This window comes from Balaenoptera physalus (genome assembly GCF_965194825.1).
Source record: "Balaenoptera physalus genome assembly, chromosome: 12".
Taxonomy (NCBI): Eukaryota; Metazoa; Chordata; class Mammalia; order Artiodactyla; family Balaenopteridae; genus Balaenoptera; species Balaenoptera physalus.
Window position 1 is genome coordinate 92,101,573 of NC_138897.1, and position 14,687 is coordinate 92,116,259.

At 47.0% G+C, this 14,687-nt stretch overlaps 1 protein-coding gene across 2 annotated transcripts in view; it reads left to right on the top strand.

Annotated features, from left to right (window-relative positions):
• TMEM132B (transmembrane protein 132B) overlaps nt 1-14,687 on the top strand; it is a 416,404-nt gene that overhangs the window by 371,426 nt on the left and 30,291 nt on the right. For both annotated transcript variants that reach the window (XM_082418222.1, XM_082418221.1), the window contains one exon: nt 3,857-4,000. In XM_082418222.1, coding sequence (XP_082274348.1) covers nt 3,857-4,000 — 144 coding nt within the window. The remainder of the gene's footprint in view (nt 1-3,856; nt 4,001-14,687) is intronic.

Consider the following 14,687-nt stretch of genomic DNA (forward strand, 5'->3'; position numbering starts at 1 on the left):
AGTTCTGAAAAGTTGATTTTGACTATTTTTTTTTTTTGGCCAATTTTCTCATTGCTTTTACACAGAAGAGAATTTTCAGATGTCCCTAATTTGCCATTTTCACAGATGTCACACTAATGTGCAGCGTTAATGGAAACATCTTCATAAAGGAATATAAATATGCTTTCAAGACATAAAACCTAGAGCTGGCACAAAGAGGAACAGAATAAAAGAGTTGTATTTTGATAGATGGTGAATTTTTAGCAGTCTCTGGCACCAGGGGATGATTTAAATGTAATATTTAATATGACAAATTGCTTTCTCATTGTGCCAGAGGCAGGTTGAAACTGCCTTTGGGATTTTTGAGAAGCTGTTGGTGGACACTGGAAACCATTGTTGCAAAAATCTCAGCCACACACTGAAAAAGCTAAAGAAGGAAACATGGTTGCAAATGTATTTGAAATAAAATCAACAAGCTCCGATTGGTTGTGATTTGTTGTTATGAAAAATAAAGTCACCTCCCTTGAAACTCAGTTTGGGAAAATGATTATAGTGTCTTCTTTAAAGGCTGTGAGCTTCTTCAGGGTAGAGACTGATGTTTATTTTTGTCTTTTCTCTTTCCCTAGCGCCCAGCATGTTGTCTAATCTCATGTGCATTAGTCAAGACCTTCAGTTTCAAGTGACATAAACCCAATTAAAAGTGGCTTAAGTAAAACAGTTTATTTTATATCTCTAAATTTCCAAAGATAACAGACACAGATGTAGCTGGGTTCAGGAACCCAGAAATCTTTCCCAGGAATCTGTCTTTCTCCTACCGTTGTGTCTGATTTCTTTTGTTTGGGTTTCACTTGAATCAGTCTTTGTGGACATGGAGATGGAATACCTTGATGGACCACAATTCAATTTGGTTAATCTGCTCATTTGTGAAGCCTGATTTGGTGGCCTGGGTCAGTGCCATCCAAGCCACATTCATTGATAGCAGAGTGGGATGATACCCAAAGGAAAAAATGAAATGTCATTTCAAAAAAAGGAAGGATGGGTGGATGTTCAGTATCCATGGATGTGCATCAAGCAAAATTAATGCCTGTGTATTACGCACAGAAAGCACCCATACTGATTTTTCCAATTGTATCATGAGTTGAATTTAGCAATCTGTTCTAGAACCATGATTCTGTTTCTGTTCTTCGCACACACTGTGATTATTCCACACCACTATCCCACCTTTGGTAGGTTCTCATCTCAGCTTCTGCACTGCTTCCTGCTTCCTGTCTTCGCTGTACAGCTTACATGTAAAAGTACATAAATTTCATCTCCCTGGTGACAGTGGGATCCTCAGGAACATGGACTATATTTATACTCTTTTGGACATATCTCCTTGAGATTCCATCTAGAGGAAGAGAAATATGTAAAACAACAACCAACAACTTATTTTTTCATCTCTCTTAGATTGGGTTGGCATTGTTTTCAAATATTCATTACAAAGCTGATGTTTCCTATTGACAAGTAGGTACTATTTACAGCTTTAATATCAATGAAAAACAATCTGTAAACTGGGAACAATACTAGTAATTACTTTAGGAGGGTTGTTGAGAAAAGTCAATGAGCAATTAATTACATGTCAAGTACTCAGAGCTCTCCCCCTCCTCCTCCCCCTTCCCCTCCTCCCCCTCCCCCTCCTCCCCCTCCTCCCCTCCTCCCCTCCCCCTCCTCCCCCTCCTCCCCTTCCCCCTCCCCCTCCTCCCCTCCTCCTTCTCCTCCTCCTCCTCCTCCTCACCCCCCTTCTCCTTTTCCTTCTTCTTCTTTGACTGCATCTCTTACCCTTTTTCACATTTGGGGTGGAGAATGAGGGGCTGATTCAGAACATTGAATGTGGGACCTGCTTAGTGCATGAGCTGAGAGTAGGGTCTCCCAGGAGTGAAAGGAACACTTGAAATGATGATCTGTTTGGTCCATTCTGGTGGAGCCAGTTGCTGAGTGTTTGGTGAATCTCACTGCTGAGCTGAGTTGCCCAGTGTCCACCAGCTTCTCTAGTTGACTTCTTCTCGTCAGACAAGTGTGGAAGTAGCATCTCCACCACAGTCCCTTTGCGAACCCACTCAGTGGTTCTCTAATTCATTTGTGAAGCACATCTTGTACAGCATCCACTGTAATCTCTGTATTTATTGAGTTCTTGTGGCTCGTTATGTGCCATCTCTGTTCTAAATCTGGTACATAGATTGACCCATTAAATCCTCATAAGGTCACCACACAGTAGGTACTTTTATTATCCCTGTATTGCAGATCAGGGAACCCTGGCACACGGGGAAGTATCTTGTGGCAGATGCTGTTAATGGATTATAAAAAGCCATTTACAAACCCCTCCTCCACGACCAGCTCCACTATCAAAGCCCACTTCCCCAGCCTCCTTTACAGGTGGGCTGGCCGTGTGACAAGCTTTGGACTTCCTGATGAAGAGGAGCTGGTGCAGCAGGTGACCCCTCCCCCCTCAGCCTTCTCCCTGCTTAGACAGTGGATGGAGGTGGCTGGTGTGATAGATGCCATCTTGCTATGTTGAGGGAGTGGCCAAGAGAGCTGCAGAGAAGTAGTAGCCCTCCCCTCACTGAGTCACTGGACCAGAGCCAGCAGATACATAGCTCCAGAATTCTGGTTATGAGTGAAGTGTATGAACCCGTGTTGGGTTATTTCACTTGAATCAGATTTTCTGTAACTGCAGATCCACACGATCCTCACCGAATCAGAGGCTAAGCCAGTTTCAAACACAGTCCAGTCCCAGAGCCCATGCATGCTGTCTTCTGCACTGCTTCTGCCATGCCAGGTACTGTCCCAGGTTCTCTGGGTGCAGTGGAGGTCAGAGCAATGATGGCTTTGACCCTTGGGGAGTTTACAATCTCATGAGCAGTCAGAGATTAAAACATAAACACAAAATAAATATATAGTGACGACTTATGGTTCTTACCATGCAGGACAGACTAGGTGCTATGAGAAATAATAATGCAGTGCTAACACACACTGGGGGCAGGCAGAAAAGCCCCGTTTCTCCAAAGAAGTGGACATTTACGCTGAGATCTGAAGGATGGAGGGAACAGGGAGGCGTGTTTTCGGTAGAGAGCTCTGCGTATGAAAGAGCAGGAGGCATGAATGAGATTCACTGTTGGAAGAACAGAAAAGACCTCTGTTTGAGGCTTGACTGTGATGAGGGGCAGCAGGAAGGGGGCAAGAAGGAGCTAGAGAGGTGGGCGAGGGTTAGGTCCCTCCACGTCAGCGAGTTTGGACTTCATCTCTAAGAACCCTAGGATGCTTTCAAAGAGTTTTGATCTAGGCGAGAAATCATCTGAATTACATTGAAATAAAAAAGATTATCTTCCAGCTGCGATAAAACCTACAGAACTTTGAAGGATGTCAGAGGGGGAGAGAAATTAACATGATGTCAGTTTCACAATCCCTAGCGCAGGGATTGCAGGCCAGGGATTGTGATTTCCCAGGCTTGGCTGGGAAATCCCGGGGAGGGGGGGCTCGGAGGTTTGGGGGTAGAGGGCGCTGGTGGTCAGCTCAGGAGTGCGGAGGCTTATAACCTGCAGCTAGTTCTCTTCTTTTCTGTGTGCTGCTGTCTTTCCTAATTTGAAACCAAAACGAAGGCTGTGTTCACTATGTGAATAAGCCCTGAAAACAGGCCGTCGTTTACCAAATGAACCTCGAGCTAAGATTTGGCAAATATCGAAAAGAACTCCTGCGCTGTGTGCGAGGGGTGTCTGTAGGGCACAGACAGTTTTTTAAATTGTAGAACAACAACTAAGGTCGGAGGTGGCCTGCTGGTCACCCATCCCGGGGCTCACGGGCGTGCCTGTGGCTGACACGCGCCCTCTTTTCTCCCGCGCAGGACACGGAGGTTCTGAACACGGCCATTCTCACCGGAAAGGTGGTTTCGGTCCCCGTCAAGGTCGTGGCCGTTCAAGAGGATGGTTCGGTGGTGGACGTGTCGGAGGCTGTGGAATGCAGGTCTGCGGACGAAGACGTCGTCAAGGTACCGCGGGCTTTACCTCCAGATTCCCAGGCGTTCGGCCCTTTCCCTCCCCTTCTGTCCCGGGGCCGCTCTGAGCATCCCAGGCCCCGAAGGGCTTGACCAGGGTGAGGATGCCGAGGAGGGCGGGAGTGATGGCAGGGACCCGCCCGGGGTCAGAGGAGGCTGCACGCGCCCTGCTGCTTCCTTCCCCGGGTCTTAATCGTGAGCAGAAACAATTCTCTTCCCCTTCTTGTGCTCATAGGACAGTATTTCCTGAATTTTAGCCATCTACCTGCCATCTTCACAATTTTTGCCAACTTCCTGTGCCAAATAATATAATTTACTCATTATATTTTCTTTAAATGCCTCACTTTTCAACCTTAAATATCTTAAATGTCTCATTAGAAGACAATAAAATCCATGAGCTTGATGTACTAATTTTTTCTTAGTATACATGAAAATAAATGACTATTAACTTTTTTAAAAGTCCATCCATGTGCCCCCTAACTTCCCTTGGGTACCAGTGGGACACAGCTCACAGTCTGGGGAAATCTGGCCATGGCACATTTCTGCTGCGTCCGCCATCCTAATTAGCTGGATTTAGGACTCCATATTCAGCCAGGAACCAGCCCATGATTTTTTTTCATGTCTTTGCAGGGGTCTGTTTGAATCACTGAATTTAGAGTTTCTGCCCGTTTTTTCTTGGCGCCCTGATTGGCAGTTTCCTTTTGCAGCAGAGACCCCGAGAGAAAGACTTACATCTTTAGAATGATCCTTTCTCTTTAAGCTGCTAAGAGAGCTCCCAGGTCCTATGTCTTCATTCATTTTAGAAAAACACAGTACCGCTGAGTTCTGCCTTCTTTCTGTTCTGCTGGCTCCTGTTCAGAGGTGAAATGAAACTTGGTCCCCGTCTGAAGAACTTTGTGGTGGACAGAAAATCCTGCAGGGTTTTCCCTGTGGTGGAAAAGATCTGGGAGGGATTCCTTCCTTCTTACAGTGACCTGCAGGAGGCTGTGACTTAACCCAGAGATGGTTTTGATGAGGAAGAATTGATGTGTCTGTGAGGCCTAATTAAAAAAAAAATTAATCCTTAGGAAACCCCAATTTGGCATCGCCTGCTTCCTGGGTGGAATGCTAATTCTCCCCTCGAGACAGAAGGTGGACCGGCTTCAAAGTACACACAGCCTTGCCCTGGGGCTCCTGGCAGGCCTCGGGCTCTGTGGGCAGGTTTGATTAAACAAATCTAAAGCCTTCGATATTGTGAGTCGAGAAAGATCTGAGCCAAGTCATACAAACTCATCTGCACAGAATGAAAAATATTGATTCATTGCCCTTGGTTGCCTTTGAAAATGCATGTTATTTACCATCCCCCCGTCATTCCAGGAGGGAGACATTGGTGATGGCACACGGAGGTGGCATCTGTGTGATTATGCCACCCTGGGCTCAAACAGATGGCTCAGCTCTGTAGACCCCTCAGCCTTGTTCCCTCCCGAGAGCCTGGTGTGAAGCCCCCCAGGGCGGGGTCTCCGCTCTCCTGCCCTGGAGAGCTCTACCCTACAGAGGCAAGCCCAAGTTCATGGATCCCATCGTTGCCGTATACTTGGTTGTCTCCCCTTCGCAGAAATATACTAAAAATATCCTCCCCTGAGCCCGGGAGAGAAATTGCTTTGGAAGACAGTAGTTTCTGACTCAGCGGTCGCTTTCGTGGCCTCATGAAGATGGGCTCTCTTCTAGCGAACTGTGGCCTGATCTTAGCAAACGAGAACATGCAGATCCCCAAGCGCAGAGCTGCTGTAACACGTTTCTAGGGGAGCCCAGGCTCTGTTGCAAATCCCGGCGCCTGGGTCAATCGAGGGGGATTCACTAAATGGCTGTGATGCATTTGTCACAGGCTTCGTGTCAATATTTGTCGTGAATTTTGTCACAACGGTAAGACGTACAGCGTTGTCCTCAGAGCTGTCCGCTGGCCTGGGCATCACCCAGGGGCACCTAAACACGTGGATGCTCATTAGCACCCCAGGGAGAGACCCCCTTGGTCTGTGGATTTGTCACGCGGTCACTTCCTCACGGTGCAGGAAACGCTGTGTGATTCCCCAGGGAGAACCTTGCAGGTTTCACCAAAGATCGTCATGCGATGGAAATTCTGAGCTTTGGGATTGTGACTTAGGTAAGGGACAAAGTATAAATTTAGGACGGTGTAAATTGTAGTGATACACAAATTGGTTTCTTTGACTTGGGACTGTATGACTTCAGGGGGAATAAATCTGAGAACATAAAGGATTTTGAAGGGCTGGAACCTTGGCAAGATTGGAAGCGATCTGTGTCGCATTTTAATTGGACAACTACTTCTGTGTTAAAAAAAAACACATAGAAGATGCATATTAATTGCATGTGTGTGTGTGGAAGAAACCTTGGCAGTTTTGTTCACAGTGAGATCTGATGAACCAGCTGTGTTTTTTAATTGAAGTATAGTGGATTTACAATATTGTATTAGTTTCAGGTGTACAGCATGTTGATTCCATATTTTTACAGCTTATACTCCATTAAAAGTTATTACAAGATCATGGCTCTAATTCCCTGTGGAACCACCTGTCTGAAGCGGCTGCCACGGGCTGATATGATTTTTGTTGGCAATAATGGGTGCGTGACGCCAGAACAGAGGTCACAGGTGGGCAGACTGCAGGCTGCATCTGGTTCAGAGGAGTGTGTGTGTGTGTGTGTGTGTGTGTGTGTGTGTGTATTTAATTTGCTGCCATCCTGTAAAAATTGGCAAATCACATAGAAATCTGGATTTCCAGCCTCTTATGAAATTCACAAGGTCGAGTAGCCCTGGGCCCACATTGCTTCCTGTGACCCTCAATCCAGAAGTGACCAGAGGACGCCCCTGTGCGTAAGGCCGGTGCATCCAGATCACCGCAGTCTCCACCCCTCCCTCTTGCCTCCCACATGGAGGTGGAGGGACATTGGTGATTTCTCGTCACACTTGTGCTGCTGGTTTTTTGATAGTAGGTTTCAGAGGAAAGGGAGCTATTTCTTGTCCCCTGGTCTCTATAAGTCACAGATGATAGATGTCACTGGTCCCTCTGATGGAGAATTCTGTGTCTTTCTAGGCATAAGAGGAAAGCTCTAAATTGGATCGTATTCTGTCAAAGAGTGTCTGAGGGGCTGAGGGCCCTTGAAATCAAATCACAGAAGAAATGATTGAAGGAAGTGTGAGTGTTGAGCCTGGTGATGAGAAGAAAAGGCCCAGGGACAGGTGAAGAGGGAAACACGACAGCTCTTTTGAAGTCTTTCAAGGGCCATCCTTTGGAATATGGGGTAGATTTGTGCTTTTTAGATTTCAAGAGTGGAAGTCAAAAGGGAACCACTCTAGCTCAACATAAAGAAAAATAATGCAGAGGGAGTGAGTTTGGGGGGTGGGGGTAAGCTTCCAAACAGGTGATGTCAGTTCAAATCCTGACTCCATGGGGGAACACCTTTATGAGCTAGTAGTAAAGTATCATTCCTATGGCTTTCCCATCAGGGAGTCAGTTGATAAATGATGTTTTCTGAATTTGCAAAGGAATTTTGTTTCCATCCTCATGACCTGGAGGGCATGTGTGTCAGTTTCCTCTTGCTGCTGTAACAAATGAACGTGAATTTAGTAGCTTAAAACAATGCACATTTATTATCTGATGGTACTGGAGGTCAGGACCCTGAAATGGGTTGGTTGGCAGGGCTATGTTGCTTCTGGAAGCTCTAGCAGAGAATCTGTTTGCCTTTTCCAGCTTCTAGAGGCTGCCTGCCTTTCTGGGCTGTGACCCCCTCCTCCATCTTAAAAGTCAACATCGTAGCATCTTCAAAGCTCTCTCTCTCTGACCTCTGGTTCCATCATCACCTCTGTTTCTCTGGCTCTGAGCCTCCTGCCTCTCTCTAATAAGGACCTTTGTGATTTCATTAGGCCCACCTGGCTATCCCAGGATAATCCCTTCACCTCGAGATCCTTATCTCAATTACATGTGCAGAGTCCCTTTGCCACGTGTATTAGTTTCCTAGAGCTGCCATATCAGTTCCCACAAACTCAGTGGCTTAAAACAACATAAATCTGTTCTCTCCCTGTTCTGGAGGCCAGAAGTCTGAAATCAAGGTGTTGGCAGGGCCATACCTCCTCCAGAAGCTCTAGGGGAGGATCCTTCCCTGACTCTTCCAGCTTCTGGGGGCCCCAGGTGTCCCCGGCTTGTGGCCGCATCCCTCCCGTCTCTGCCTCCGTCTAAACATGGCCTTCTCTTCTGTCTCCGTGTGGCCTTATTCTCCTATAAGGGCGCTCGTCATTGGATTTAGGGGCCACTCTGATTCACAATGATCTCATCTCACTATCCTTAAGTTAATTATATCTGCAAAGACCCTGTTTCCAAATAAGGTCACATTCACAGCTTCCAGGGGCTAGAGCTTGGGTATATCATTCTGGGGTCACCGTTCCACCTACCGTGTAAAGTGACATATTAAGAGGTTTTGGGGATTAAGATCTAGACAGCTTTGGGGGTCTTTATGCTGCCAGCAAGAGCACATTTGCGGTTCTTTGCTAAGTGTCTTTCTAGGTCTTCAGAGGGAGGAAGAAAAATGCAATTTCCATGTTGTAATTGTGATTTAATCTTTGAGTGTCTATCTTGCTGACCAAGTGATGGCCTCCTGTTTTTAATGTGTTGGTAATTGTATTGTTGGTCAGTGAGTTGCGGTCTCCAGAACCGCAGAAGCCTGGCATACATCACCAGCAGGGGATGAACTCATTCACGCTTGGAGAGAAATCAATGTAAACTCACGCAGATCTTGAAGAGGGTACCCTCCAACTTTTGGCTGCAATAATTAAGTTTCCAGCCTTCTGGTATCAGCCGGACTTGAAATAATGAGATGCTAAAGGCCTCCTAAAAGGATATTAACATTTTAAAGCCTTCTCTGCCCCAGGGAAGGTCTTTATTTCCAAACTTCATCTGTGAAGGGCAAGGGTAGGCAGCAGATGTGCTGTCAAAAAAAAACACAAAGGTTTCTGCTGCTTGTGTGGGGTCACTAAACAGAGCCCAATGTCACCGCTGGAGGATGCAGGAAGCTTCTAGAGAGCAGCTGCATTTCCTGGGTCATCACGTAGCCCCTGCAAAAGGCTGTGTGACCCGATTTTCCTTAAGTGGTTGGATTCACAGAGAGGATAAGGTGGAAGGTGGGTGTGTCCTGAACATGGTCCTTAGGCATCTGAGAGCTGATGTCACTGAGCCAGAGACATCATGATTCAGGTGGAGGCGACTGGACAGGTGTAGGGGTTAGTGGGATCTGGCAGGCCTGCGGTGAAATCCTGTATTGGTGAGCTTTCTTTTGTTTTGGTTGCAAGTGATAGAAACGCAAATCCACCTGCCTTAAGCCTGGAAAGGGGAAATATATCGACTCATGCAACTAGGCGAAGTTGGATCCAGAGGCACATCTGGACTCGATTTCTCTCCTTCTTTGATTTCTGCCTTCTTCTGTGTGGTTTTCACATCTTTTTCCTGGGCCCGTGCTACTTCCTGGGCCCAGCATCCCTCCCCGGCTCCCTGCATCTGGACACACCCCAGCTGCCTCTGGACTCTGGCTCAGGTGCCCCTGCCCTTTGCAGCCGCCTCCTTCCTGCCCTTCTGCATCCTGCCCCCGACACCGAGGTCCTCACCTCTGTGCTTCTGTGCCCTGTGTAGACGCACGTATTAGGGACTCAGCATGTCGTGTGCCCCTGTACAGCTGGCAGGTTTGCCCCTTGAGGGCAGGTCCGTGTCTCACTTCTCTTCCTGCCCCGAAGGGTCTGTTAGAAGGAGCAGTGAGAACAGCCACAGCCCCCGGTGACACCGTGCCAGACTCTGGTCCACTGGTTCTTTACACATCGCAGCCTCCGACCCGCCCAGCACCTCCACAGAGTAGGTACCACTCTTGCGCCCATTTTACAGCCCAGGAAACTGAGGCCAGAGAGGTTTAAGTGTCTGGGCTCAGTGGGTGGTGAGTAAGCATTAGTCCACTGCATGTGCAAATTCATGGTACCGAAAAGTGGACAAACAGTCCCTTCCTATTTCCTCTCTCCTGTAAAGACAGAATTAAAGACAGGTGTTTCTGAAAATCCACATTTTATGTAAGACTTTTGATTGTTGGCAAGTCATCCAGTTGAAAGAGATGTGCAGACACGTTTTGCCCGGGGGCTGTGGTTCTCACCTTCCACGTGTCCTGCCCTGTAGGAGGAGATAAACCTAATGGAAGGTCAGGCCCAGGCACCTGGGGGGTGGGATTGAGGACCTTGTGGGGATCCCCGCAGTGTTGATGAAATAGGTTCAGAACAGTCTCTCTGCACTGACTTATCTCCAAAGGGTCCTTGTCTGCTGTGGGCTCCAACGGGCTTCCAGAGAAACCCTCAGACGGATCCTAATGCTATCAGAAGGAGATGTAGAAAAATCCAAAAGTGGTTTAAGCCCATTTCTTTCTCTTTTGGCAAGACTTGGCAAACATTCCTACAGAAAACACTGTTCTTCTGTCTCTCGGCATGAATTTCCTCCCCTTCACCCATCACCAGGAGCCAGGCAGCTAAGAATAAGTTGTCAGGCAGTTTGGATGTTATTGCCTAATTGTGTCCTTCTTGATGCTGGTAATTTGGACTTCCATTGTTCCATTCTAACGGGAGACGTGTCACATGTTTCCTGTTGGCGAGAGGATACGTATTGCTCCATCCCCAACCTTTTGTTCCTGTCAATGTCATTCAGATTTCAATATTAATGAGATCTTTTGTTCCCTTCTGTCTTTAGCATCTCTAATGAAGAACTCACATTCTGGAATTGTTTGGGCATCATGTGGGGAGACCTTGGGACTAGCCAGTGTAGATCTGCAGCCGCCCGGCTTCGCGCCCTCAGTTATCACAGCCTCGTGGGGGAGGTGGTGTTACTGAGGTCCTGGGCCGACACCGAATTAAATCTCGGAGACAGAGTTTTGGGCGAACCAGAAAAGAATAGCTTCATTGCTTTGCCAGGCAAAGGGGGCCACAGCGGGCTAATGCCCTCAGAACTGTGCATCCTGACCTGGAGGGGGGCAGAGAGGAGTTTTATAGCAATGGCTCAAAGAGGGCGTGGTCAGCTCATGGACATTCTTCTGATTGGTTGGTGAGGAGGTAATCAGGAGTCGGCATCATCAACTTTCTGGTTCCTATTGGTCTGGGGTCTACGTGCTTGTGGGCAGCATACAGTTAACTTCTCCCACCTGATGGGGCTTTCAGTATCTGCAGAAGAGCTCAAAGATATTGTTCTGTGTATCCCTGGAGGTGGAACCAGGACCCTGCCCCAAGCCTGCACTATTGTCTCCTGACTGCTCCCCCCTTGTCTCTGCATCCCCTCCCTTCCCTGATTAGCAACTGCTTGAACCTGCCCGTTGGAACTCAGGGAAGGTCACGGAGGCTGAATGAAGCCTATTTCCTGTAATCAAGAAATGGGGGACACAGGAAGGCTTTTGTGCCCAGGAGCCCACAGGGTCCTACTCAGTATCAGGTCTGTGGCTGTGTTTTGAATATCAGGAAGGGTCAACTACGGCCACTGTGCCTCTGTCTCCTGGCACGTTTATCCTTGATGTTTTGGGGCTTGGTTCACAATTTAAACTCCTTCCGTGAGCTTTGATGGTGGGCAGAATGTATCAGCTTCGTATTCAAATTCATTGAGTTTCCTAAAGAAACTCAAATCATTTCAATACACTTTATTTATTAAAAAATTTTTTTTAAGTTTATACAATTTTTAAAGGTTACTTTCCATTTACAGTTATCACAAAATACTGGCTGTATTCTCCATGTTGTACATACAGCCTTGAACTTATACTCCGTAGTTTGTACCTCACACTCTCCCACCCCTATGTTGCCCCTCCCCGCCCCCCCCAACTCCGTTTAAATAAACTTTAGAAGTTAACTGTCTAAGAAAAGTGATGCACAGGGCATTTAATTATTGTTGCCAAAATACAGGTCACCCAGTTACTAAGTGCCAGGGCTGGGGTTTGACCCCAGGAAGCTTGGCTCTCGGCCCCTGCTTTACAGAGAGCACCTCAGTTTCACAGGGAACTTAGCCCTGTGAACTTAGGGTGCTTATTTCAGGGGCAGGCTTCTTTCCCCCTTACTTTGGGATTATCCGTACACTGACTTATTTTATACTTATCCTAAGATTAAGATTACCTTCCAAAGATAAAAATGTAGCCCTGTTTTCTCTGAAACATTTCAAATGTCTAGAGGGACATTCAGTGATGTTAGGAACTGGTGAACATAAGAAGAAATTCCACAAAGAGCTAGAACTGACTTCTTCAGCCAAGAGTCACTCGTATAGCAGGGACTCGGTGAGCACTGATGAGAGAAGTCTTCGGAGAATCTCACACATTTTCCCCCGAATATGCAGGAGTCTTGCGTGAGCAGTTCATTCATGCTTTATTGATACATATCGCTACGCTGAGATGGACTTTGAGAAAGTAATGCTGCCTTTAGCAGCAGGTGGAAATACAGATTCTGTCTCAGTCAAAAACAATGGGATAAGATTTTTCTGGTACTGGATGGACCGGGTTACATAGCCACCTGTTAAACAAATGGGCTCATATCTCTTCTAATTCATTTTCAAGAGGGACGGGCTCCCAGCAGGCAATGATCATTTATATTCAATGTATATACTCAGTGTATTCCTTCTAAACTGCTCTTGGATTATCGCCTGGAGACACTTCAGGGTTTAACTTGAAATGCCAAGAGACGGTCTCAGATTTCAAAGCACTGCTTTCGACTCCTAGTCCCCCCTGCGGCGTTGGCTTACCCTTCTTAAAGGGCCCCTCTCCGAATGTTTCAGATCATTTTGACCACTTCTGAAGCTCAGTTTAACAGGCTCTTTTTTTTAAATGAAAGGCCTCAGCCCGAGGCGATTGCCCTAATATCGTCATCTTTGAATGCTCTGGACAACAGAGCAGTTTCCCGTCATCAAGGGTTTCAATCGCGTCACTCCCCAGGGAATACTTTCAGAGAGATGAATTTATCCACGACTTCCTGACATCCTTTGTGTCTGACACTTAATAAATATTTGGGTTACACTCTGACTTCTTCTCCTATGAGCAGCGTTTGTAGGGAGAGCAGTCGGTGGCCGTATGCTGAGACTGTCTGTGTGTCTGAAGCCCACTCGTGGGGACGGTGGATTTCCATGTGCCTTTCTTGACAGCCTCTTTGAGTGAAAGACTGATACTGAGAATCTTTTTTTTTTTTTTTTTTAAATTTGACAGGCCCAATATATTTTTTTAATTAATTAATTAATCAATTTATTTTTGGTCGTGTTGGGTCTTCGTTTCTGTGCGAGGGCTTTCTCTAGCTGCGGCAAGCGGGGGCCACTCTTCATCGCGGTGCGCGGGCCTCTCACTGTCGCGGCCTCTCCCGTTGCGGAGCACAGGCTCCAGACGTGCAGGCTCAGTAGTTGTGGCTCACGGTCCCAGCTGCTCCGCGGCATGTGGGATCTTCCCAGACCAGGGCTCGAACCCGTGTCCCCTGCATTGGCAGGCGGACTCTCAACCACTGCGCCGCCAGGGAAGCCCTGATACTGAGAATCTTGAAGGATTTTCCAGTTCTGATACCAGTGCTTGCACCGTGGCCTGGGTTGGGACAGAAGGGACTTTGGTCAAGGATATTGGGCCAAAGGATTTTGGTTTCATAGATAGGATATAAATAATATAGAAAAAACAAAACTTGTGATAGGACCCCACTTCCTGGCATGTGCCCATCCAGACATCACTAATCAATCCCAGCACTCCTTCCTTCGACAGCCCGGATTCCTTCTCCAGCAGAGGTCCCTTGAGCAGCAGCTCAGAAGTGATTTGCATTGGCAAGTGGGATGAACCTATTTCCTATTGCTGGTAGAGTCTGTGGGGAACTAGCAAAAGTTTTATTAAGCACTGAAGAACATGATGCTGATGAGGCCGTGATATGGACCTCGAAGTTTGATATATTGGAGGGAGAAAAAAGCCAAAACAACACTTCTGTGCCATTGCTCTGCATCCTATCATCCGGATCAGGATGTCCTTAGGCCAAAGGTCATAAAATGATAAGCCTTGAGGCAACTCCAGACCCCAAGACGTGCCCCCAGACAGAGCAAAGTACTTTAAAAATGTATATACTTAGATGCCAACGTTCAAACATTAGTAGATTTCACCAGCGCTCTGGAATTCCCATTTCCCTCGCAAAGTCCGAAGGTCTCTGAACACAGCCCGTGTGGCAGCGGTGGGCTCAGGGCAGTGGCAGCGGTGGGCTCAAGGTAGTAGCCGCTGTCCCCTTTGGGCAGGGTTTGGGCTGCTCCCTCAAGTCTTTCACCGTCCCCAAGTTCCCTGACCTTCACAGCAGACCCACCTTCCTCATTTATGTCACCTCCCTGGGCCGGGAGGGTGAGTCAACCCCCATCAGCATCCCCAGAAGCTCCACCATCCCAGGCCAATTGTGCTGAAAAAAATCTGGGTGAATTATACAGGTAAACTGAAATCTATTACAAATATATTAGATAAGTTAGTTGTATTAAGTGAGATGTATTAGACCGATGTATTAGATGCAATTATTTTAATTCATTGCTAACATAGGTAGAGGTTTTCACAAGGCAGAGTCACTTAGTGTAAGAACAGCTGTAATTTCACCATGGGGGCTACTTCTCAAGCTGTTCAGACTGGAATTTTTGTATCCAGGATTTTA